Raw genomic sequence first — 27,274 nt, forward strand, 5'->3', positions numbered from 1 at the left:
TTATCATTACTTTTGTATACTTTTAAGTTCTGCTCCAACCTCTGGTTATTGTATGATGAGGTAGTCTGTTCTAAATGAATAAAATACAGAAAGCCTATAGCTTTTTAGCATTTTGCTTTTTGAGGTCAGTGGTTTACATTAGCCCCCTATTACTCAGCTTGTGTTTGCCTCTTCATGTTTCAAGTAGCACTTTTAGTGAACCCAAAGATCTCAATCAGTTTGTAATGTCAGCACAGACGTGTGTTGCTCACTCACAGGGTTTGAGAGAGCAGTAGTCCCACGGGATGGATGAGCTGTTGGTATAACACCACGGGCCGTGTTTGTCCTTGTCCGGGTTTCTGCAGAAGTTCCCTGCCTGTTCAGCCGTCAGCAAGTCCACTTCTCTTTCGTTACTGAGAACAAAAACAAATCTCATCATTACAACACAGGACATTTTCAGAACATGTGCAGCTTTAAAAGAAGAGTGTTATGAGTGAAAATTAACATTACATGTCTACATATAAACATCCAAAACAGGTGCATCATTCAGGCACATCCAAAGTCGTTTAACACTAATCAAACAGTTTATCCGGTGTTTGTAACAAGACAATACATCTAAAACCACTTAAGAAAAGAGTCCAAAGAAACATCTTCTTCTTATAAGTTCATCTTAAGCCCCAGCTGTGTAGAGCTCCTCTCAGGAGGCAAGGTGAAGTATTTAGCTTGCGCATTACTCATGACATGTTTCTCTAAGTTTTTCCACATTATCAGTCAGATTCAGGAAGATTCACAGACATAAAGATGCTATGATTCTTCAAAAGTTCACCAGAGACCAACGAAGAGCACAAATGTGCATAACACCAATGATCTTTTTGCCGTGTTACTTTAGGGTTCATATAATGTAAACAATCTATGCCTAATGCCTGCCCAGCAGTGACCTTTGCAACCCGGCCGTGGCGGCTCACAGGCTGCGGGCCAAATAAAGGAGTTGATTGGCTTTGATGTGTTCATGGACAGGGGTTAGGGTGAGGAAAAGGGTCAGAGGGTGGCTCTAAAGAATCTTGTTCCAGCTGGGTTGGCCTGCCTGTAATTTTTTGGGAAATGAGTCACTCCAACTGCTCCACGTTTACTATCAATTACAGATCTTCAGAATGGGGGTCCTCCACTAAAACGTGCTTTTTTTTCCTCAGAAAACTGTGAGGATCTTATTTTTTCAACGAAGACAAACAAAACCTGAAAATCCATGCGCTTTGCATCAATGAGCTGGCGGGGTTCTGGAAAGGCCGACCTTTGACCTGGAACTTGTTCATAAAACAGGGAAGTTATTTAACGCCACACATCTCAGGGTGAGTGTGGATGGCAGAAACAACACAGGCCTGTTGTGGAACCGATTGTTCAATTCCTCTGAGACTTAAACACACACGCTCACTGAAAATTGTGCCAATTCACATTAAACACAGGCAAAACCATAACTGCATTAGAGGAAACAGATCACACCTGGCACGAACAAATATAAACCATAGCTATTTAACACTCCAGTATGGCTGTAAGTAAAACTGTGCATGCATATTTGATAGCTCCATATGCTTGTATGTTTACATATTAAAAAACATGAGATATTTCACATAGCATCTGTCTCATTTATTCACTCTCTCCAATTTAACGACAACTTGCTGTGGTTGACCCTTGAACCTAATGACTAAATGGAGTTGTTCACCTTGCAAAGCAGCACAACGGCATCATGGGATTGTCCTTGAGATCCTGCATTGCGAGTTATGGACCTAGTTTGGTTTCCATGGAAACTGAGTGAATGTCCATGACTGAAACTGCGCTGTACCACTATAAATTATGGTTCTGCTTAATACTAGACTATAGAAAATTCATAGAGAAAACTGTGTGTGCCCATACTAAAGGACTATCAACAATCCATTTCTCCTGTCTAAATCCGAGCCTGTTATTTATTCAGTTTAAGCTGAAGGAATTTTTTTTTTTCTAAAAAGATTCATATACTTTCTCTCAGATTATTATGCAGAGACAACTTTAAATATACATTTCAGCTTTACGTTTACTTTGCAGTCTAGACATGGATGGCCAGCTTTTACCTTTCTCTGTGGTCTTTCCATGGAGCACAGGGGATGCCTGAGCGAGTTTTTGCCCGTTTTCCATTGTACATGTTACCAATGCCCGTATAGCACTCTGAAATAACAAAAATAAGAAAAATGATTACATTTTCAAAATACATTTTAAGAGAGGCAGAGATTAGAAATGGGGTGTGCAGTAATTGTTAGCAACAACATTTTTAATATTTTCTAAATGAAATGTGAGTGGTGCTTGCATTCAAAACTCACTATGATATTCTGCTCTTTATCATTTTCAGGCAAAAACTGTACATCAAATTGTTTAAAAAAGTAATAGCCCACTTTTCCTCAACCGGTCGTCAGTTTTTAGTATTATTTATATACTTATACTGGGTGTTGAGGTAACGCATTACAAGTAACGCAAGTTATGTAATCAGATTACTTTTTCCAAGTAACTAGTAAAGTAACGCATTACTTTTAAATTTACAAGAAGTTACTTTTTCAAATAACTAATGCAAGTTACTTTGTTTTCCCATGACTGACAGCTCTTCTCTTTCCATGTTGAGAGAAATCATGAGTAAATGCAAAGGTGTTGTGTAAACATGATGGTTATTGTAGTTTTAGACTAAATGTGAACATGCATTTACTCTTCTCACTTGCACAAAAACAGATTCAGTATTGAATGAATAAAAACAGTGAAATGCAAACTCAGAATATTACACAAACCTGCAATGATTAAATGTTAAATAACACTACACGTAACACATTACTTTCCATAAAAAGTAACTAAGTAACGCAATTAGTTACTTTTAGGGAGTAACGCAATATTGTAATGTATAATGTAAAGTAACTTTCCCCAACACTGCTTATATATATATATATATATATATATATATATATATATAAATATATATATATTATATTTCTATTTAGCTTTAATACATTTTTACTTCAGTTTCAGTTTAAGTTTTAGTTTAATTTTCGTGTAAGGGTTTTTAAGTTTGAAGGGATAGTTCACCCAAAAATGAAAATTTGATGTTTATCTGCTTACCCCCAGGGCATCCAAGATGTAGAACTCTGTTCAGCATCCGGTTAGTGAGGTCAAAAAAACACGCTCTGATGACTTCCGTTGTCAGAACGCGTTCAGACCTCACTAACCGGATGCTGAAGGCAGTTGGACATAGTGGTGTTTTAGAGGTAAAAAATGATATAAATACTGTTTGTTTTCTCGCACAAACCGATCGTTTTGTGTTTTAGGACATCAATGTGTCATCACGAGCCGCAGGGTTTAATTTGGATTTGTCTGTCGTGTTTTTTTGACTCTTATAGATGAAGTTCCCATTTACACGCATTATTTGACTGACAGACCGCAACGGTTGGAGTTAAAAATCATCATTTGTGTTCTACTGAAGAAACAAAGTCACCTACATCTTGGATGCCCTGGGGGTAAGCAGATAAACATCAAATTTTCATTTTTGGGTGAACTATCCCTTTAAGTTCTCAATATAAAACTTCAATTACAGAAAGCATTGTTTTATATTTTTAGTTAACATTTACAATACCGCCAGCCACACAGTTTGAAGTATGGTTCATGTCCATAGTATAAACATTGTGGGATGAGTAACACGGCAGATTTTATTCATTTGTTTGTTTTATGTCTCGGCAGCAGCTAAGGGTATTTTCATAGCAGGAACATTGTAAAGTCAGTTGAAAAATAGATAAACAAACAAATTAATACGCATATTTAAAGGAATAGACAAACAGTATAAACAATTTACATACAAAAAGAAATTTAGGTGCACTTTTCTAAACCCACTAAGCCTAAGTACAAGCAAGCACTTCCAAATATATGCACAATATGAAAGATAAATGCAATTATATAGATGTTGTAATTATCCCAATGAGAGCTCTGCCTTTAATGAGACACTGTTAACCTAAAATTATTATCAAACTCAGCAAGTCGAAGTGCTTAAAGAAACACAGCAGGTTAGTGGAAACACAGTGCTTATGGAAACACAGCAGGGCTCCCAGCGCACCACAATAGTCCAGCGATCATCCCAGCGGCCTCAATTGGAACACCAGCTAAATCGATCTTAACATCAGCGCTTGTGCGAGTCCTTCTATGAAGCATCTCCTGGGCCCTGCCAGTCACACGAAGCTGTCAGCAGTGATTAATGCTTGACTCATGCTGTCTCATTCCCACACTGCGGCTCCTGCTCCCCGCACATGTTTCAAACAGCCCCCATTAGTGGCCGTAGAGATCGGACTACAGGGACCACTGTGTACCGATGCCAAGACAGGCAAGAAAGAGCAAATGAAAGAGAGAGAAAGGGAGGGAGAAAGAGCTATGGCATTTTTGAGCATCATGAAAAGAAATTATATAGATATTATGTCTTGCTGGGGAGGATTAATAAGAACAAAGGCAAGGACGTTTTTTGAGGGTCGTTTTGATATGCAAAGAAGGCATGACTTCAAAAGTTACAGCCTTCTTTTTTTACCCAGCCAGCGAAACAAAGTTGGAAGAATGCCAGCCATAACATCATGGAAAACAAGATCAAGCCAGTAGATTATAAACATGTTTCTTAAAAAAGCAAATAAGTGTAATAGGTTTTATGGTCACTGTCTGTAAACTCGCCTGGCGTACTGGAATTTTCGCTCTTGCATAACTCACAGTCCAGTACAGAAATACACATCTAGACAGAGAGGTGGTAAAACCAGGGTCAGACATGTCACGGTACTTCAGAAGCAATTTGAGGGTTAAATGTCTCCGGTCAAGGACACAGTAATAGTGACCGGCTTGAGATACTCTCTACCAATGAGCTACAGCTGCCACAGTGCTTTTACAAGATCATTTACATTTTAAAAAATTCATTTCAGAGCATGTATCCAACTGTCAAAGTCACGTGAACCATTGAAATTTCGAAATGTTTCGAAACACTTATGACATAACAAAGCCTCGTTTACTGAAATCACATGACTTTAGCAGTTTGATACACACTCCGATCCACTGATTCGAAACAAAAGACTTGTAAAGATTCGAAGCTTCATGAAGCAGTGTTTTGAAATCGGCCATCAATAGATATTGTTGAATAAAGTCGTTATTTTGTTTTTTTGGCGAACAAAAAGTATTCTCGTCGCTTCATAGTATTAAAGGGTCATGAAACCCCAGAACACATTTTTTCAGCTGTGAACAGATATGTATAGGCTGCACATCATTAAAAACACTAAAGGTACTCATTAATTTTATTTAAAAGTTGAAATTAGTTATTTTTGCATTTTTCAGAGCGATTTCTGTCTTCCCGGTTTGAAAAGCAAAGTCGGAGCAAAATCTGACGTCATCGTGTAATACCGGCAAGATCCGGAGTGCTGATTGGCTCCAGTATGGGCTGGTCGAACATGCTGACGTCAACAGTTTCAAGCGGTTCTCTGCATTTATTCATGACATAAAACTCATTCAATCCAATCACTGTGCTGTAGTATGCATAAGATTATAATTGCAGTATTATGCATGAGGAAGCATCACTTCTCTTGCCTCTGTCTCTATTGTTGTCATTCAGAGACAAGGGTCGTAGGTGCTCGTTTCCTCAGTGCTACAACACAAAAATGCATTTTCCTGCGACGCGACCAGAGCAGAAGTTTGGGTGCATGTGGTTTGTTTTGCTGTAATCTACCAGCACAAATGGAAAATATGTTTGCATGAGATCGCATTACAGTGGAGAATTCAAATCACAAAAGTGCTGTTCATTCACCTCTGCGTTCGGACACGCGAGCCGTCAGAACTGGAGTTTGAATACGAACACATCAAAAATACAACTGTCATGATATACACGCGGAGCGCACATATGATCGGTTTCAGCGCGGAGCTCCGCGATGAGTATAACAACACTAGCCACGTGGATCATAGCTCATATACAGAACAAAGTATCTGTGTTTAAAGTTTTTATAGACATACAGTGGGTACGGAAAGTATTCAGACCCCCTTAAATTTTTCACTCTTTGTTATATTGCAGCCATTTTCTAAAATCATTTAAGTTCATTTTTTTCCTCATTAATGTACACACAGCACCCCATATTGACAGAAAAACACAGAATTGTTGACATTTTTGCAGATTTATTAAAAAAGAAAAACTGAAATATCACATGGTCCTAAGTATTCAGACCCTTTGCTCAGTATTTAGTAGAAGCACCCTTTTGATCTAATACAGCCATGAGTCTTTTTGGGAAAGATGCAACAAGTTTTTCACACCTGGATTTGGGGATCCTCTGCCATTCCTCCTTGCAGATCCTCTCCAGTTCTGTCAGGCTGGATGGTAAACGTTGGTAGACAGCCATTTTTAGGTCTCTCCAGAGATGCTCAATTGGGTTTAAGTTAGGGCTCTGGCTAGGCCATTCAAGAACAGTCGCGGAGTTGTTGTGAAGCCACTCCTTCGTTATTTTAGCTGTGTGCTTAGGGTCATTGTCTTGTTGGAAGGTAAACCTTCGGCCCAGTCTGAGGTCCTGAGCACTCTGGAGAAGGTTTTCGTCCAGGATATCCCTGTACTTGGCCGCATTCATCTTTCCCTCGATTGCAACCAGTCGTCCTGTCCCTGCAGCTGAAAACACCCCCACAGCATGATGCTGCCACCACCATGCTTCACTGTTGGGACTGTATTGGACAGGTGATGAGCAGTGCCTGGTTTTCTCCACACATACCGCTTAGAATTAAGGCCAAAAAGTTCTATCTTGGTCTCATCAGACCAGAGAATCTTATTTCTCACCATCTTGGAGTCCTCCATGCAGGCTTTCATGTGTCTTGCACTGAGGAGAGGCTTCCGTCGGGCTACTCTGCCATAAAGCCCCGACTGGTGGAGGGCTGCAGTGATGGTTGACTTTCTACAACTTTCTCCCACCTCCCGACTGCATCTCTGGAGCTCAGCCACAGTGATCTTTGGGTTCTTCCTTACCTCTCTCACCAAGGCTCTTCTCCCCCGATAGCTCAGTTTGGCCGGACGGCCAGCTCTAGGAAGGGTTCTGGTCGTCCCAAATGTCTTCCATTTAAGGATTATGGAGGCCACTGTGCTCTTAGGAATCTTAAGTGCAGCAGAAATTTTTTTGTAACCTTGGCCAGATCTGTGCCTTGCCACAATTCTGTCTCTGAGCTCTTCAGGCAGTTCCTTTGACCTCATGATTCTCATTTGCTCTGACATGCACTGTGAGCTGTAAGGTCTTATATAGACAGGTGTGTGGCTTTCCTAATCAAGTCCAATCAGTATAATCAAACACAGCTGGACTCAAATGAAGATGTAGAACCATCTCAAGGATGATCAGAAGAAATGGACAGCACCTGAGTTAAATATATGAGTGTCACAGCAAAGGGTCTGAATACTTAGGACCATGTGATATTTCAGTTTTTCTTTTTTAATAAATCTGCAAAAATGTCAACAATTCTGTGTTTTTCTGTCAATATGGGGTGCTGTGTGTACATTAATGAGGAAAAAAAATGAACTTAAATGATTTTAGCAAATGGCTGCAATATAACAAAGAGTGAAAAATTTAAGGGGTCTGAATACTTTCCGTACCCACTGTATTTCACATATTCTCCTGCACCAAGCATGAACCAGCATGGTGTATGCACACATATTTCATCAAGTCTTCTTCAAATGAAATATTTGTGCAAACTGGACACTGATACAGTGGTGTAGCCTATCTGAACACGATGACACGATTATTCTAATAGACAAAAGACTGATTTAGATCGAAAATTCTAAGAAAAATGGACAAAAAATAAACTGTCTTTATTCTTTCTGTGTTAAATTACGTGTTGTTTATCATGAGACTGTAGTGCTCGTAAATGTAATGAAAGTATTATTAGCTTTTTTAAATATTCTTTCGCATTTCTCCCTTGTGCTTGGGAGTTTGTTGTCATTTTTTCTCCGTGCTCATATATTAATATTCATTATTCTGTATATTCATTATGTGCATAAGAAACCGAAAACATTGCAATGCTAATACCATTCAACAGGAACGTCAAACTTTAAATATCAGACAAATATATAGTGAATGACTCTTACCTTCAGGTTCAGGGGTATGGACTCCACAGCGAGGAATGTTCGTGCAGAACGCCACAGGTACATTGGGGTCAGTCGTGAAGCACCATGGGAGATGACGACCATCAGGATTCCTACAGTAGTTCTCCCGGAGATCCCTGCAGTGCAGACAACGTACTTTTAACACACATCACACATGTTTCTGTTACAGAGCATATGTTTAACAGACTGCGATTGAGCTTAAAAACTACAGATTTTGAAGAATTATCTGCATTTTTTAAAAATATAAACCTGTATGATGACAGATAAGAATCTGGGAGAGGAAACATTCAGGTTTTCCTAGTGCTGACAGAACCTGGCAGAAAGCCATGCTGATAAAACCAGCATACCTGGTGAACATATGTATTTTTGGGGATGCACAATATATCAGAACTTGTTACATACAGTATATATACATAAAATTCAGGTTGATATTGGATGTTTATTAGGTGATATTGGATATTTAATTGTGCATGCTCATCTCAAAATGAATATAAAATTAATTCATATATTTAAAAAATAATATTATTAATATTTTTAATGATATATATTGAAATGTTGTGATGTCTAAATGAATTTTAAACTATTGATGTTACAAAATGGCATAAATAGTATAAATTTTGTTTAATATTAGCCATTTATTGGTTATATATATATATGGTCTTTTTGGTATCAAGCAGAATTCTATTATCAGTGCATCCTTATGTTTTTTGGATTCTGATGCCCAGCAAGGGGTATACTGAAGTAGATTTTCCAGCAAGACTTTGGACTACCACCTTGTAAAAAGACCTTCAAACTTTGGCTGTGCATGTGCATGAATATAAACCAGCACGGATGTCCAGCCAACACATATTTGAACTATACATAAATACTTCATGAATATTTTCTTACTTGCAATGATAATTCTGTGGTGTATAAGAGTGTCGATGGGGAAACTGGGCATCCCATCTCTGACAGGTCACTCCCTCGGGGGTGATGCCAACCGTTCCGCGATAACCCTCTCCACGTCCACGGAAACAACTTGTTGTGTTGTCAACGTCACCGCCGTTGTCTGAATCTGAGTAAAGGGTGAAAAACATAAACAGAAAGACAAAGGGAGTGAGAGAATGAGGCATAATATCACTCCTTAGGCATGATGAACACTGAATCATAGATTCACTATTAACTGTAAGACAGGGAGGCTGCCTTAGGGAGGAATAACAACAGCTTTGTCCTGCTTAACGGAGAGAGATGCTTCCTGAATGAGTCAAAGCAGGCACTAAGTCTGTGACAAATGCTAAAACAGTAGCCTACAGAGCTTTTTTTAGGGTAAAACTTAAGCGTTTTATGAATGATATATTGTTTTTGCCCATGCATCTCATTGCAATAAATTACGCTCATTAGAGACAGAGTTATTATGTTTACCTCCAATAACCTGATAATACTTCAGTCTGCTAATGAGGCTAGCAGTATAGGGATATAGGCCAAGTCCTGCTAATAAAACCCAAAGTCAAACTCTTAAATGCGTCCAATACACTGTGAGAGTCTGAAGAGTTATACAGTGGATCCCAGTGTATGTGATGTTATTGTATTCATGCAATGCTAGTTTAGCATTTTTTATGGCTAACTCAGGCAGTGGTGTAATGTCATGAAGACAAATGCAAAGGTCAAGCAATTGGAAAACAATGAGGTGCTCTGTGCCTCAAAAAAAGTCTTGCTGTGTTTACTGCAGAGATGCATGGTATTTTTTAAAAGCATGTTTAGCTTTATAGAGGATCAAATAGTCTTGTTAAGGGGCGACGTTCATTCTGCAAGAGGACGAAATCCACTTCTTGTAAAAGCAGATGCGTTTCCACAGGTGGGAAGTGACATATAGGTTAAACTCTGTTTGGCTGCTTATTGAGATGCTGAGGTGTTTGAAAAGAAGCTTAATTCTGCCAAACAGTGAAAAGCATTGTGAAAAGTGTCTCCCAGGATGGTGATCTTTGAGAATCCGTCACAGGATTTAGCTCAAGGTTATGACCAGTACTTGCCAAACAGCTCTGAAAAACAAATGCAAACCCCTGTGGTTCAGTCTAGAATGGTAAAGTGCGCGAACGTCGGACGCCTGAGTTTCTGCCTCACTTCCCACTTAAACCAACATGCCGTCGCCTTGCTAATGAAAATAAACGGAGGCAGCACGAGGAGGAGGAGAGGGGTGTCATTATAATAATAGGTTTTTGGGCGCTTGTGTGTTTGAGCGCGCTGGGGGTTTGAAACCCACACGCGTGTTTTGTCTTAAGCGTGGAAGGTTTACATAGCACTTGAAACTCAAGCACATTTCTCTCATGCAGATAAGGGAACGCTCTACTGCACTGATGAGGAAAAATAAACACGGAGGCACGTTACTGAAAAGACAGGGCAAGAGTCGAGGAAAGAGAAAGAGAGGAGAGAGAGTTTTATAGGTGGACCCTCCTCTCTCTCTTCTCCCGGTTACAAACAACATTCCTGTGAGGGTCCCAAACGAAAGGGGAGCCTGGGCTACAGGAAGAGGAAGTTGTAAATTTGGCAAACTCTGCCTCTTTTCAGTCTTTTTTTTTTTTTTGTCTCTGGCTTCTTTTTTGTTCTCTTCTCTGTCTCTTCATCTTACACATAGGACGCAGACGCGCACACTCACCGCACTGTTTGATGTTACAGTACTCCCATGGAGTGTTTGGATCGGTGGTGAAACACCAGGGTCTCTGGCGCCCGTCTGGGTTCCTGCAGTAGTTGTCCTTTAGACCTTTATCGGGGTACCTGTCATAAGAAGGGTAAAAAGAACACACTTAACACGCCACATATCAACCATCCCAGTTCTACAGCAACTTTGATTTACAGTCAGGATAAAATTCTAATAACCTCCAGAAAATACATAACATGCTCTTTGCTTCTGGTACAGCAGGACTTCTTAAGCCAAGCGCACAAGACAGAAGCCTGAAGCCTGTTGCCCTGCACACACTTAAAGACACACTTTTTTTTTTTCTTTCAATAAATTAATATTTTTATTCAGCTAAGACACATTAAATTTATAAAAAGTGACAGTAAAGACATTTATAATGATACAGAAGATTTCTATTTCAAATAAATGCTGTTCTTTTGAACTTTCTATTCATCTAAGAATCTTGAAAAAAATATATAATTTATAATTATTATATATATATATTTTTTTTTATATATATTAAATATTATGCAGCTTAACTGTTTTCAAGTGTGATAAGAAATGTTTCTGAAGGATCATATGAAACCAAAAATTCATCTTTGCCTTTCAAGGGAATAAATTACATTTTTAGATATATTAAAATAGAAAAATGCCTTGTTGAGCATAACAGACATTCAAAAACATTTTAAAAAATCGTACCTACCCCAAAATTTTAAACAGTTGTGTACTGTATATTGGCCGATACTCCAAATGTAATTGTGTGTGCTCATTTCACATATTTTTTCCAATAATTACATTTTTAAATAACTTGAAGTCAAGAAATGACTGATTTCTAGTGTTATATTTACACTAAAGTTGGCTACGATCTGAAACTTTTTGTTGCAGACTGGTCATGTAAAGGGTGAAGAGCTTCTGCCTTGTGATGTTCAGTGGCTTTTTATAGTTGCTTGTACTTCCAAAAAAAATAAAAAAATAAATAAAGGCTCAAGACATCATAGATAATTTGCCTCTTTGGTAGGTTCACACAAAGCAGTCATTTTATTTAGTGATTTATATAAAACTGGGGCATGACACAGTTCCCATGAGGTCAAGTGGGAGAACACTTTATTGATTTTTCAAATATTTTTAAGTTCTTCACAAATGCCATTCCGGATTAGGGTAAATGCAAGACCATTTTCCATGCATGCAATCTGAGATATTTTTTAAAAAAAATGGTCTTTGTGTGTTTAGAGACTCTTAAGGGAGAGTATTCAAACAAACCAAACGGACATTTATTTCAAGATTAACGATATTGTTTTTTCCCAGAACTAGTAAAGATGTAACTAGGGCACTGGGAAGGTCATACAAAATGAAAATGCCATTTATTGGCTGAAAAGTGCATACAGCATGTACTGTACATCAGGTAGCAATGTGGTCAACTGTTTCAGTTGCTATGCTAAACAAAAGATATGTGTAATTGAGAAAAGATGTGTAAGGAACTATTTTTGTCCAACATGAGCATGGTCCAAAGAAATTATGAAACCGTAAAGAATAATGTTTTCCAAAACAAAGTGTAATTTTTCATGACTGCTGTTAGCCATCACTGCTCACATTGAGATTTCAGACAGATTAAAGCATAGCTGAGTTGTTTTCCACAGTTCACATTCAATGGCATGATGCAAGTGATCCACTCATGACCCCAGATTTTTTCAGCATAACATTATTAAAACTCTGACTAGTTTTTCAACTGATATCTGATTCCTTTCTTTGAAACATAATCATCTTACCATCAACTAAAGTTGTACAAAATCCTGAATAAAATCTGAGTGGTGTTTGCCATGCAAAACTCACCACCAAGATGCTAAAGTGTTCTGGTTGGTTTCCAGGGTATTGCTATGGGGTTGCTAAGGTGTGTTGCTATGTGGTTGCTAGGGAGTTCTAGAAGGTTTCCAAAACCTTTTCTCATATTGACTGAAAATCATGACCTGAAGTCTGTCTGATTGATGTTGTCCCTTACTGTTTACACTTTCTGGTGGGTCTCATACCTTTTAGGGTGGAAAAGGTGTCTATGTGGTTCCTCAAGGTCCCAGCGTTGGCATTCCCGGCCACTCTTCGTGTGGTCCATGGGTCCGCGGTAGCTTTCCCCATTACACGTCATACATTCCACTATGGATAAGGAACATGCCTGGTAAGAATGTTAACCAGGACAAAGCCCAAAAGGCCCCAGCTGAGCGACATTAGCATGCTTGTAGAGTATGACTCAACAGGCTTCAACTCTGGTTGTCATGTTAAACGGTTAGAAGAATGCAACTGTGGCAGAATGTTGGTAGTAAATTAGTGCACATGTTAACTACGCATAGGCTAATCACTAACGATTAATGACTGCAGGGACTGTTATCATATTTATCAAGAAGACAAGCAATTAAGGAGCCACATGTGACCCTTAGAATGTCTAAAAAATAAATCATCTGACGCTTCAATTTATTAGGCAGACATATCACCCATTAGGCCTTCCATTTAACCCCAAAGGTACATTGCGGCTTTTAACAGATTTCATATGATCAAAGGTTAAAGCAACAAGTAATTATTATAGTACTTGGTAAAGAGCTTAGTCACTGTAGGACCAAAACCAAGTATCACAGCAGATGGAGGTCACCTCAGCTAGAGTCATCTCTCTAAATCCTGTTATTAGTTGTACAGTACACACAGTATAAGGAGCAGATTGCTGTAGTAGAAACAGATGTTAATGTCAGCCACTCTCATGAAAACATGATTTTCCTTCTTTTTGTGTGTGTCTGTGTGTTTTTGATTATGGGAAACTAATTTATTAACAAACCCTCCCGGCCATATTTCACCCTGCAACTCTTAGAATAGACAAGAGGCTCTCTTTGTGAGCCTGATCACTACTCTGCAGAAAACCCCTCTTTCACTCGATGTGATCTCCTATTAACGAAAATCCCCAGTCACTCTAACAATCAAGCGCTTTCATTCTTCTTCAACTGATAAAGTTTTAAATCCAATAATTAACAATTCACATGAAAAAGGTGTTTTTAGTAGGCTAAAAATCAATCCATACCACAGTTCTTAAACATCCCTCAGTTTGAACAGCAAACCAAGAAGAAAGAGATATCACACGTGAGATCCTTTTAACATCTTAACTGTTTCTCCTGGACAATAAACTGAGAGTGAATGGAGACTTTTGAAGTCTCCTTAAATGGATTTTTATCATGAAAAAAAATACTTTAGAGTAATCTCACAGTCAGTCTCCTCTAGATCTAAACAACATGCTAGTTTTTATCAAGATACTAATGTTTACCAATACATTTCGCAGATTTAATTATTACATTTTCAGTATGATTTTCAAATAAAAAAATAAAAAAACCTTGCCTTGAACTCACCTTCCGAGCATTGTGGGATACTGCAGTCCTGGTGCCGTATTCTGGGGTCCATGGTAAAGCACCAAGGACCTGTTGTGGTGTTGTCTGGGTTACGACATAAATTATCTCGTAGATCTCGGTGCTTATGCCTCTGGGGTAAGAAACTGATGGAGTGAGGACAGAAACAGAGGTGATGTTTATAAAATCATATACACAAGCAAAATTGCTGCAATTTCCTTAAACAATATACGGTTACTCTTTGATATGTGACTTGACATTTCTAGCTGCATAGGGTGAGGATTGATGATCGTATTAAACCAGTCGCATAGTGACATCAACAATCCTCTGCAATTATTGTCTTACTGAATACAGAAACCTCACTACAGCTGAAGTAAGAATCATTTGTGGAAGAATTTTACTGGGTGTCACGTGACACATTTATGACTTCCAGCCAAATACAACAGAAGATCTCAATAATTTATATTTACATTAATAAAAGTGGCACGGCTATCGGTATCTAACATCAGACTGCAGCTGCTATTCTACATTTCATTGTGATGCAAGAACTTAACATGTATTTGGCCCTGGGGAAATTGTTACCTCTTAATTTTTTTTTCTTTTCTTCACATATGGAAAACGTACAGACGTTTGACCTTAAAACAACAAATGCATGAGGACAAATAATGATTTTGGCAAGAGAATGGAGTAGTATAAAGCTTTTGGCCAGAGAAGGTCTACACAATGCCTGAGTTAGGCTACTCTTATTATGACGTTGTTGTTTTAAGAGCGTTTATTCTTGGTTATTTGAACACTCTGAAAGCACATGGTAGCCAACGCTTTTGGCTACCAATGCCATTGCAGAACTACACAATTTGCAGACTTGTTTGTCATCCAATTATCCATTTATTCTAAAACCCAAAAGTATCTCAATCCAATGGATTAGTAGTAGTATATGGCAGTCATGTGACATGGTGACCACCATTATGGGGTGACTCACCCCATATTAGAACAAAACAGCTTTTGTTGGGCCACCAATATGATTGTGCACATCATTTTAAAACTATTTCTCAAAGTTACTATTCATTTCTTTAGGGGTACCACTTAATAGTTGTAAAACTCTGAGATGCCGCTATGCAAGTACCCTTTTACCCTTGCCATGCAAATATTTGTAAACCATTAATAAATCATTGCCTTAAGCCAAACGGTAATTATCTTTTGTGTAATTCACAACACAAATTAGCCACGTTCATGATGATTGATGAATACAGATAAAAATGCAATCTGTGACAAATTAGCTGACCTAGAGGCCTGTTCGGTATTTCAAAACGTTCAGGTCCATTGGCTTCTTGAGCCGATAAAACATGCCTGTGATGTTTCAGAGGCAAGCATATCAAAAGCTGGCTTTAAAACTGAGCTGATGTCCATTAGAGAGATAAAAAGAGCTGAAGGAAAAAGAGGAGAGAGAGGGAGATATCTAGAGTTGGGAAGTTGGTGGTAGGGTCAAGGTCTCTGAAAGGTAATCACATTTTCAGGTTTAAAAAAAGGGCATCAAACTTTTGTACAGGCCTACTAAAAAAAAAAATAGGACAGATCTATTATATCGACTTGCTGTACAGGAAGTAAACCAAAAGCACCATGTGGTGTCCCTAATGAATTCCTGCATCCATAATGAACTTGTATCAAAGACGTGTCTTGCATTAGGTATCTTATCTTAGCCTTGTGCTGCTTTCTGTCAAACTCCTACTTATGCACAGACCCTCAAATCCTATAAACATGACATCAGTTCCAGGCTGCATATGGCTTCTTAATGTTTATTTTTAGATGTCAGTGTAAACAAAAATTATATTTTGGGTAAACTGCATTGGATATTTACGCATAGGAATAACTGTACAAAAACGTCTATTTTTGGTCATGCAAGAACGGAAGCAATTGTTTGAATGTACTGGCTGCTTGTTGGCATTCCTGTCATTGACCTAATTGTCTCCATCGGTGTTCCACTTCTGAGAATCATCAAGTTGCACTTACTGTCACACTTAGACTCAGTAAGAACCCTCTTACGAATCAAAGTCAGTAAGACAGCACACATAAACTTGCACATTCATCATCATTAGAGGCTAATGTGGATTTTTATAACTCATCAAGTCTGTTTTGCCATTAGCTATCTAAAAGCGTAATATGTGCATAAATAAATAAACTGAAACATACCAAGGAGATGTTAACCGCTATCTGCTCTCCACAAGACTTTTGATAGCCACAGAAATGCACATAGTGGGTAATTGAGTTTAATTGCCCATAGAGAGAGAGACCGAACCAAGAATGGGAGGTAAAGAGACTGAGTAAGCACTTACTTGTGTTCATGTGGAGTTTTGGAATTCCAGAGTTGGCACTGGACTCCACTCTTGGTCACCGATCTCTTTCCTTTGTAGTTGAGTCCATTGCCGATGATGCATTCTCTCATAAAATCTAAAAGACAACAGGCATACAGACACACCTCAGGTTATGCATCGATCTTTTTGTGCAACAGTCAGGTTCTAGAAGGGAAAATCTCATTCATTTTCACAAAACATATTTTTTGTTACATTTCAAGACAAACCTATCATCTACTGCAAACTTGTTAGGCAATAGTGTATGCTTCTGTAGTTTCTGAAGTAATTTTGAATTTAAAATATTTAACCATTTTTTTTATATTTTTGAAAGAAGTCTCTTATGCTCACAAAGGCTGCATTTATTGGACCTAAAATACAGTAAAAACATTAATATTGTGAAATATTATTACAATTTTTAAATAACTGTTTTGTATTTTAATTCATTGTAAAATGTAATTTATTGCTGTGATGGCAAAGCTGAATTTTCAGCATCATTACTCCAGTCTTCAGTGTCACATGATGCTTCATGCTGATTTGGTGTCCAAGAAACAATTCTTATTATTATCACAGTTGCTTAATATTTTTTGTGGAAACTGTGATTCTTTGATGAATAGAATCATATGAATAGAAAAATAGCTCAAAAGAACAGCATTTATTTGAAATAGAAATCTTTTGTAGAAGTCTTTAGTGTCATTTTTTTTTTTTTTCTAAATTTAAAGGATTAGTTCATTTTAAAATGAAAATGACCTCGTGATTTACTCACCCTCAAGCCATTGTACACTGCCAGTCAAAAGTTTGGAAACATGACTATTTTTAATGTTTTTGAACAAAGTCTCTTATGCTCATTAAGGCTGCATTTATTTCATAATAAATACAGAAAAAACAATAATATTGTGAAATATTATTACAATTTAAAATAATGGTTTTCTATTTTAATATACTTTAAAATATAATTTATTTCTGTGATGCAAAGCTGAATTGTCAGCATCATTACTCCAGTCTTCAGTGTCACATGATCCTTCAGAAATCATTGCAATATGCTGATTTGATACTCAGTTATTATCAATGTTGAAAACAGCTGTGTTGCTTAATATTTTTTTGGAACCTGTGATACTTTTTTTATTCATTGATGAATAAAAGGTTAAAAAGAACAGCATTTATTCAAAATATAAATCTTTTCTAACAATATAAATCTTTACTTTTGAACGGTAGTGTATATTGTTACAAAAGATTTCTATTTTAAATAAATGCTGATATTTTTTAACTTTTAATTCATCAAAGAATCCTGAAAAAGTATCACAGGTTATGAAATAATATTAAGCAGCATAACTGTTTCCAACATTGATAATAAATCAGCATATTACAATGATTTCTGAAGGATCATGTGACACTGAAGAGTGGAGTAATGATGCTTTGCATCACAGAAATAAATTATATTTTAAAGTATATTAAAATAGAAAAACATATTTTAAATTGTAATAATATTTCACAATATTATTGTTTTTTCTGTATTTATTATGAAATAAATGCAGCCTTAATGAGCATAAGAGACTTCGTTCAAAAACATTAAAAATAGTCATGTTTCCAAACTTTTGACTGGTAGTGTAGGTATATACGACTTTCTTCTTTCAGACGAATACAATTGGAGTTTTATATTAATAATCACCCTGATGCTCCAAAGCTTTATAATGGCAGTGCACGGAAACCCCCTGTTTGAAGATCGAAAAAAAGTGCATCCATCCATCATAAACGTACTACGTAGGCTCTGGGGGCTAAGGGCCTTCTGAAGCGAAGCGATGCATTTGTGTAAGAAAAATATCCATATTTAACACGTTATAAAGTAAAATTATTAGCTTTCACCAGACCGACTTCCATATTCAACTTATGAAGAAAGTGTAACTCCTCTCGCAGTTCAAAATGTTTACGCTACATCCTACGCCAGGGCTCATCAACTGGTGGCACCCCAATCTCCCTCCTCCTTTTTTGTGGCAGTGCGGCTAAATTCGGTTAGATACGTGGCCGCAGTGGCGCCTGCAGCTATACGACTATATACGCACTGTTCGTACCATGCGCGCTCCTCCGACAGCGTTGCGACATCAAATGACATTAGCGTTTCAATTCGACACACACCTCTCCTTTACAAACTACAAGTCACTCGATATGATTAAACTAGTTTTAAATCGGATGAAACAGTCTCAACATTCCCAACAAGACTGACGAGGAAAACAGGAGAAACATGCCATGAATGAAGATAGAAGACTTTTAAATCCCCAAATCACCACTCTTACAAACATTTACCATGAATGAACTGTAGTAAATTACCATGGTTTGTGGAAATGTGGAATATTTATACTGAAAACTATGTTATAGCCATTTATTTTGCAATATATTAATTAGGTGGGTAGGGGAATATATAATTCATGTCTTTGTTAAGGTGTAGTTTGTACCTGTGTTTAGGCGTTTCTTACAGGCCTATATAACATATCATAATATAATATCATTTGACAGTGGTAGTGAGTAGCCATGTATGGTTTTACCTGTGGTTACCAAGTCTCACCGTAAGAATATTTTCATTTAAACCTAATAATTAATAAAATAATTTTTACCAAAAAGGGGTACAGTACTTGAGGGACAGTAAATCATGGGGTAATTTTCATTTTAAAGTGAACTAATCCTTTAATGTACACTTGCTGAATAAAAGTATTCACTTCTTTCAAAAAAAAAAAATAATAATGAAAAAAGTTTTGAAACAATGTGATCTCTAAATGTCACTTTTCCACTCTTATTGTCAGCAGTAATACATATAGACAAGCAAAGTCAACAGAAATCCCAGCCTGATCCGTGTGTTTTTGAATAAGTGCTACATAAACAAGAATTGATTTGATAAATGCCAAGTCTTAAAGGCAAGTGTTTTAAACTTCAGATAATCTGCAGTACTATTAGATGTAGAAGGGTATTTACTTCCAGTGACTTAGAGTGAGATTTATTTTGCTGTGTCATCCTCATCATGATGGTGGATAAATAGAATGTGTGTGTGATTGCATGAGTGTGTCATCATCACATGGACACTGATCTCACATTTATTCACACTGAAACTTAATTAATCCTTAAGAGTCCAATACTTGGCTAAGGTTTGAGAACAGCTCTTCATATTATAAAACCCCTCAGTGGCAGATCATGCCAGCATAAGCTTTAACTCTAAATGTCTTGGTATAGAGATTTAAAGGGGTTTAAAAACAAAGCATGTACCAATTCACACATGTTATGCACATTTTATGCTTGATAACGGATATGATATCCAATTACAAATTTATACTATATATACTATATATATTTATACTTTATATTTTATTTTGGCTTTTTAGTTTGAAAAGCATTCAATCTAAAATGTTACATTATGCAAGTGACATCAGACATTAAAAAATAAAAATGCACAGTGAATATGATTGATAACAGTTCGGTACTTTTGAAACCTGGTATTGAAAAAGAACATAGTTTTTGAATAGCTGTGAAATTACCTATCTCTGTAATACTTTGTTTTGATGGAGTACTTTAGACATTCTACTAACTATAAGCAACTTTGCAACTACATGTCAACTAACTCTCATTAGAGTATTAGTAGACTGTCTGCTTAAAGCTGCAGGCCATAAGTTTTTCCTCTTTGTCGCCATCTCTGTTCGAAACCTGCAATTGCAGTTATTTGCAGAATTATCATCTTTACGTGGATTGTGCATCGGCACGGCTCCTCAGCGTGGATGAATCTAATGTTTTGAGGAGAATGTGTGGCTGTCAGTCACCGCACCGGTGGATACTGTACTTCGGAATCACAGATTGTAGTCTTGGAGGAATGACCAAAATAAGAATTTTCACCAGAGAATGTCATCTGAACAAGTAAGTAACACGTCTGCCACTTTTTTACTGACCAACTGAGAAAAAAAAAGCATTACAATAAATCGCACTACCAGTGGTGATTAAATCTAACGATCGCTTAGCTCATATCACATCAAACCGTGCAAATTATTATTATTGTTATACTTTGTTCTCAAATTATCAGCATTGCGTGACTACGTGTATTTAGAGTGTATTAGCGTTACCTGTAGATTTCAATTTCTGTACAGTCTAATCTCTAACGCTAATTTGTCATACCATACAATCGGCCATCAAAATGATAAGTTTAATTATTCCAGCTGCTGTGAGAAAAGGCTATAAATGATCTGTCACCTGCAGCATCCTCACATGATATAGCCTTCTAGCTGGCATGTAATGTAGTGACGCAAAGACGAACAGAAACCTACCAGTACCACTCGAATTAGAAAACATTATTACAAGCTTACTGTTGTGAATCGGGCTAAGGTAAGGAGATACTTTTGAACACTGGCTGATTATGTACTTGCTCAAAATTGATTTTGGGTAATTTTTAACCAAAAAAAAGTTACGGACAGCAGCTTTAATATCTGTGAACAATTTGTTTTGATGGTCCTCCAACAGACATGATTCTACTGACTATAAGTATCTTTGCAAGTACCTGTCAACTCATTCTACTAACCCTAACACCTAATCTTAACCTAACAGTCTACTACAGTCAACTAATATTCTAATGAGAGTTATTTGACATGTAGTTGCATGTAGTTGATATATTGTGCATTCCTATTAGAACTACTCTCTGGCCTAAAGGATGTCAAAACTAGTGGCAATAAAGCAGGTTTTTACAGTTTACCTTTCTTTTCATATAGGTCGCAGCTGAAGTCAGTCTCCATGCGGACACCAATGGTGAGGCTGTCGTATGAGAGTAAATTACACTTTGCACTTTTCTGATCAAAGCTGAATGCTCTGCAAAGATAAATTGCAAATGTTAATCATTAAATGATGTTAAGCATATGAAAACAAGACGATGGTGACAAAAATGATGATTGTGAGCCTTGAACTGAGACATGTAATGTCATCAGTAGTTATTATTATCATGTAAAGCAATGCATAAAATAGCTACTGTTTACCATTTTTGTATTCTTTTTGTATTTTGAAGTCAGGTGATGCCTCCCAAAAAAGAAATGAAAGTATTGCAAGAGCTAAAGATCAAATGTCATGCAACTTCATGCAATTTCTATCTACTAAGAGCTGCTTTTTCTTTCTATGCAGAAGTAACCAGAGGTCATTGACCTCAAACATCAAAATAGGAAATACTGGGACTGCTGATGTTCAATTTCCCCTGGTGAAGCAGATTCCAGCTGCTTCCTCTCACACTGTGTTGTACACAATTAGCCAATCCAATGCTATTTCAAATCAGTGTGTTTGGAAAGAGCAACTTGGGAGTGTGCTTCTTTTATTTAGACACTTTTCAGAATTCTGGCTTTGGCTGTTTATCATTACGTGTAAGGTGGGGTGTCTCTGTGCTTTAACCTTTGTAGACCTCTGTACCTGCAGGTGAACTGAAGTTTCCTGTTGCGGCTACAGCGACGTGCACACTTTCCCACACTCATATTGCGGCCTTTGGACATATAGGACACATCAGGTGGCGTGACCAAGCGCACGGCATCAGTCTTCTGGTAGTCTTGCAGGGCATGCCTCTTAGTTTCTGCCACACAGAACATACATGTTAGGATGGGGAGAAGCACTAGTCGAATCCAAACATGAATTTCATGACAGATGGTACATTATTTTTCTTCCTCTTTATCGGCTGAGGCTGATCATAAGCCTCATAGGAGAGAGCAGAGTGGCCATAAATTAGAATATAAAATATGGAGCAAAAAAGGAACTAAGATGAGGAAATTGTATTTCAACAACCTGCTTAGATCACAATAAGAATGGGCAAATCTACATGTTTTCACAATTGACTAGAGTTGGATGTCTGAATAACTAGTCAACTAATTTGTGTTAAAGGGAGAATTCAGCCGAAAATGAAAATTTTACCATCATTTACTCACCTTTAAGTCATTTTAAACCTGAATGCATTTCTTTCTTCTGCAGAACATAGAAGATATTTTGAAGAATGTTTCGTGACTTTCATTGCATGGACAAATAAATAAATAAATAACCAAACACAGACAGAAATCCCTTTTGTGTTCCACAGAAGCAAAACGTCAGAGATTTGGAAATATGAGGGTGAGTAAATGATGACACAATTTTCATTTCTGGTGAACTTAACTTTTAAGGAAACCTTCTGAAATTTATATGGTATTACATCCACAAGCCCCTGATCAGACTAAACTAAGTCAGCTTTACCAGTTTGACTGTTAGCATGCTAAAGCTCTCTGAGAATTTGCATCTCAATTATTTAAGAAATATCTCCTTTAAATACAACACAGTTTCAATATTACACTTACAAAGTTCCTAGTTGCCCAACAACCTACTATTGAGGTCACTTATAGACTAGTCAGTTGTGGGATCCTTCTTGGGCATCCTGGATTGTGACCTTACTGGGTTACAGCAGTAAGGAAAAAAGTGTCATTTGCTATTAAAGTCAGTGGAGCAATAAATTAGCTTTTTGATAGGGCTTTATCATTTTATTTCAAGATTATTGAGTGTATAACAGGATGCAAAGGCATCAATCACAGTCTGCTTTGGTGAGGTAGTGGACAGAATTTGTGAAGGCCAACAGAAGCTGGCTCTGATCCGAGTGTGTCACAACAAACCTTCTAAAACCACCACAAGAGCCCATCCATGCAAACTGCAGTCATAAGCACTGAGTTATCTGTCAAGCACATGGTTAGAAAGCACTAATTACACAGCCACAAACCACATTGTAAAATCAGACATGTTTTTGGATGTGAAACAGGCCCTGGATACTGATAGTTGACCAACCAAGGAATATTACTCTCCTTCCAAACTCTAAAACTGACCCAAAGCCAACAGTCATGCTCTTTGAAAAGACTCCAGCTCTGAATATCATTAGAAAGTAAGTCTGTACAGAACAACAAGCAACAAGATTGCCAGTTTCCCAGTGCACTACACTCAGGGTCATCTCATAATATAATAAACAGTAACATGAATATGTTTATACAAATATCAAAGTATAGTAATAGTCCAATAGCAGTAAAGCATTACCACTCCCATAATGTACTGTAGGCCTATATATTCTAATGTATGCAAAACGACAGGATATCTGAGCATATACACTGATCAGGCATAACATTATGACTATCTTCCTAATATTGTGTTTGTCCCCCTTTTTCTGCCAAAACAGCCCTAACCCATCGAGGCATGGACTCCACTAGACCCCTGAAGGTGTGCTGTGGTATCTGGCACCAAGATGTTAGCAGCAGATCCTTTAAGTCCTGTAAGTTGCAAGGTGGGGCCTCCATGGACTTGTTCAGCGCATCCCACAGATGCTCAATTGGATTGAGATCTGGGGAATTTGGAGGCCAAGTCAACACCTCAAATTCATAGTTGTGCTCCTCAAACCATTCCTGAACTTTTTTTGCTTTGGGTGCATTATTCTGCTGAAAGAGTTCACAGCCACCAGGGAATACCGTTTCCATGAAAGTGTGTACATGGTCTTGCAACAATGCTTAGGTAGGTGGTACGTGTCAAAATGACATCCACATGGATAGCAGGACCCATGGTTTCCCAGCAGAACATTGCCCAAAGCATCACACTGCCTCCGACGGCTTGCCTTCTTCCCATAGTGCATTCTGGTGCCATGTGTTCCCCAGGTAAGCGACGCACACGTACCCGGCCATCCACGTGATGCAAAAGAAAACGTGATTCATCAGACCAGGCCACCTTCTTCCATTGCTCCGTGGTCCAGTTCTAATGCTCACGTGCCCACTGTTGGCGCTTTCGGCAGTGGACAGGGGTCAGCGTGGGCACCCTGACTGGTCTGCGTCTATGCAGCCCCATACACAACAAACTGCGATGCACTGTGTATTCTGACACCTTTCTATCAGAACCAGCATTAACTTCTTGAGCAATTTGAGCAACAGTAGCTTGTCTGTTGGATCGGACCACACAGGGCCACCCTGTCGCTGGTTCACCACTGTTCCTTCCTTGGACCACTTTTGATAGTTACTGACCACTGCAGACCGGGAACACCCCACAAGAGCCGCAGCTTTAGAGATGCTCTGACCCAGTCTTACAGCCATCACAATTTGGCCCTTGTCAAACTTGCTCAAATCCTTACGCTTGCCCATTTTTCCTGCTTCTAACACATCAACTTTGAGGACAAAATGTTTACTTGCTGCCTAATATATCGCAGGTATAACAGGTGCTGTGATGAAGAGATAATCAGTGTTATTCACTTCACCTGTCAGTGGTCATAATGTTATGCCTGATCAGTGTATATGACTCAGTATATCTGAACAAAGGGTTTTACTCCCCATTATACAGAATGTATTGCTATAAAATCAATAAACTCTATGATCAGAGCAATCAACAAGCCACACTGATTCTTCAGTGTCACAGATCATACAGCAGATTAGAAACCAAATGACTAAACTCAGAATAATTAATAGGCTTTGCGCAATATAGCGGTTTTGATTTCAGAAGAAGAGATTCATGGTGCCACACTCTAACACTTAATCTCTCACTTCGGCTCCACGCACACTGTTGGTGACTCATTTATCCAGATGTTTTGCGAAGAAACAGCCCACTCACCATGAATGTCAACATCTGTGAAGTTTTCCGTAGTGAAACTTAATACAATGTTTGGGAACTGTGACGCTTTTGATACATGTGTAATTTGAGTCACGAACTGCATGTCCAGTGCATTTTGATGCTTTTAAAATAGTTTAAAAAAAATAGAAATTTAAGAGATTAACGAACATGAAAAAATGAATGACGTTTATTCTGAGGATTAAATTTATGTAGCTCAATAATTTATAGTATATTTAGCATTTGTCTTCAAATTTCTGATATAGAGTCCAACAACAATGGGATGTTTTACTGTTTGTATCACTCTGAACATAAAGAGCTGTTGTATTAAAGCATCATCACATTCACAACCATGCTATTGGTCTATTCAGTAAAAGAACACTTTTGTTTGTGTCATATTGTTTAAAGTCCATGTGAAATGGAAGTTGTGACCAACTTTACTTCAATATTGTGGCATATTTCTGAGTGAAAAAACAAAGGGTGGGGCTTGATTTTAGTGCACCTCCTGCTTGGAGGGGAGTGTTTAATAACGTTCTGCCCAAGACACCAAACTGACATCATCAGAGAAAGAGGGGAAGAAAATTATCCACTTTTGACTTTTTTTTCTTCTATAGATTAACTTGCATGGGTTATCGTTCACCACAAGACTTAATGTGCACTACCAAAGTAAAAAGAGTCGATTCTGATTTCACTCAGAATTTCATTGACATTGCAGTAGAAATTAACATGCTTACATAAATGTTTACATACTCATAGTAATACTATCATCAATAATGAAGTAGATATGCATGTTGTAAATTAATCTTTATTTTAAGTAAACAGTGAAACAATACCTATGATTATTATAAACATGATATAAATGTGTGAAATAACACTTTTCATTATTTGTATTATTATTGTTTTTTTAAAACAATATATGTTTTATCAAATAAAAGATTGTGTGACAAACCTCTAGATTCACCTAAAAAGTATACATATAAGTCTATTAAGCTGATGTTTATTTGACAATAACAGGGTAAACATTTGTGTTAGCCTAACTTGTTAAAGAGGTTTCTATATGTATAAATGTAACTACCAATGAGTGAGCTTAATCTGTATGACGACTTCCAAAAACTTTAACATGTTACTTTCATGAAACAAAGATACTTATACATTAATTTGTCGAAGCCCAAAAGGCACCAATTAGGAATGACCCATAAATAGCATCCTGTGAGCTCGCGCAGAGATAGTGGGCATCTCCAAAACACTGTTACAAAAAATAACCATGCTATATTCAGCCCTGAAACCAGTTATACTGGTATTACTGTAAAACATGATGCAGCTATTACTGTAAAACATGATACATGATACCTAGAAAGAAGCTTTGTCTGATTGAAGAAGAAGAAAAACTTACCTGAGTAAACCAAAACAGCCACACAGAGCAAAATTTTGTAAATCCACATGTCGATTTGGATAGTTTTATGTGACTCCAAAAATACAAAAGAGATGTCAGAAGTCTTGGCGTTTTCCTCCTTTTAATAAGACTACTGTTAGAATAAGATTCTAGTCTACCAGCAGTGACTGTAGCGGTGCTCTTGCGGACAGTGAACAAGCGCGCGATGTACTGACTGAAGATGAGCGCGAGCTGAGAGTCTCTACCTCACGCGCTCCCTCCCCTTTCCCTCAGCCCATTTAAAGTCGCCCCGCCACTGTCCACTCCTCCATATAAAATTATCACATATTATCGCATTTCCTGATAGACACCGAGGTTGTTGAACCGATCCGGGAAGTAAAATAAATGCAAATTGTTTATATTTTTGCCTCTCTAATTTATTGGAGCGGATGGAAAGTGTTGTTGAGGAGATGTCAACACAGCTGTGTGATGCTGCTCTAACCTCCCTGAGGGTGTTTAGGAGTAAAGTTGTGAATTGATAAACTCTGGGCCACTCATGTTGTTTTAGTTTGCAAGATAGCTTATTTTACATTTCGTTATAGGCAGCCCACTTAGTCATGAATGAAATTATTAGTCATGCTTACTTTATCATTGACAAATATGCTATCATTTCACTGCCTTAGATAAATGTATGTACAGTATCTCACAGAAGTGAGTACACCCCTCACATTTTTGTAAATATTTTATTATATCTTTTCATGTGACAACACTGAAGAAATGACACTTTGCTACAATGTAGAGTAGTGAGTGTACAGC

At 37.6% G+C, this 27,274-nt stretch overlaps 1 protein-coding gene across 3 annotated transcripts in view; it reads right to left on the minus strand.

Annotated features, from left to right (window-relative positions):
• The window catches only part of LOC127500203 (hepatocyte growth factor), a 53,560-nt gene extending 26,838 nt beyond the window's left edge, over positions 1-26,722 (minus strand). For 2 of the 3 annotated variants that reach the window (XM_051871171.1, XM_051871169.1), the window contains exons 1-11: positions 26,480-26,722; positions 21,916-22,072; positions 21,218-21,330; positions 16,483-16,597; positions 14,156-14,298; positions 12,803-12,923; positions 10,758-10,876; positions 9,014-9,179; positions 8,108-8,241; positions 2,082-2,175; positions 256-392 (exon numbers count right to left, since the gene is read on the minus strand). In XM_051871171.1, the coding sequence (XP_051727131.1) occupies positions 256-392; positions 2,082-2,175; positions 8,108-8,241; positions 9,014-9,179; positions 10,758-10,876; positions 12,803-12,923; positions 14,156-14,298; positions 16,483-16,597; positions 21,218-21,330; positions 21,916-22,072; positions 26,480-26,528 (1,348 nt within the window). In that variant the 5' untranslated portion in view covers positions 26,529-26,722. The remainder of the gene's footprint in view (positions 1-255; positions 393-2,081; positions 2,176-8,107; positions 8,242-9,013; positions 9,180-10,757; positions 10,877-12,802; positions 12,924-14,155; positions 14,299-16,482; positions 16,598-21,217; positions 21,331-21,915; positions 22,073-26,479) is intronic. The other variant, XM_051871172.1, reaches the window with a different exon arrangement.
• Between the last annotated feature and the right edge of the window lie 552 nt (positions 26,723-27,274).

The sequence above is a fragment of the Ctenopharyngodon idella genome, chromosome 18 (assembly GCF_019924925.1).
Source record: "Ctenopharyngodon idella isolate HZGC_01 chromosome 18, HZGC01, whole genome shotgun sequence".
Classification (NCBI taxonomy): Eukaryota; Metazoa; Chordata; class Actinopteri; order Cypriniformes; family Xenocyprididae; genus Ctenopharyngodon; species Ctenopharyngodon idella.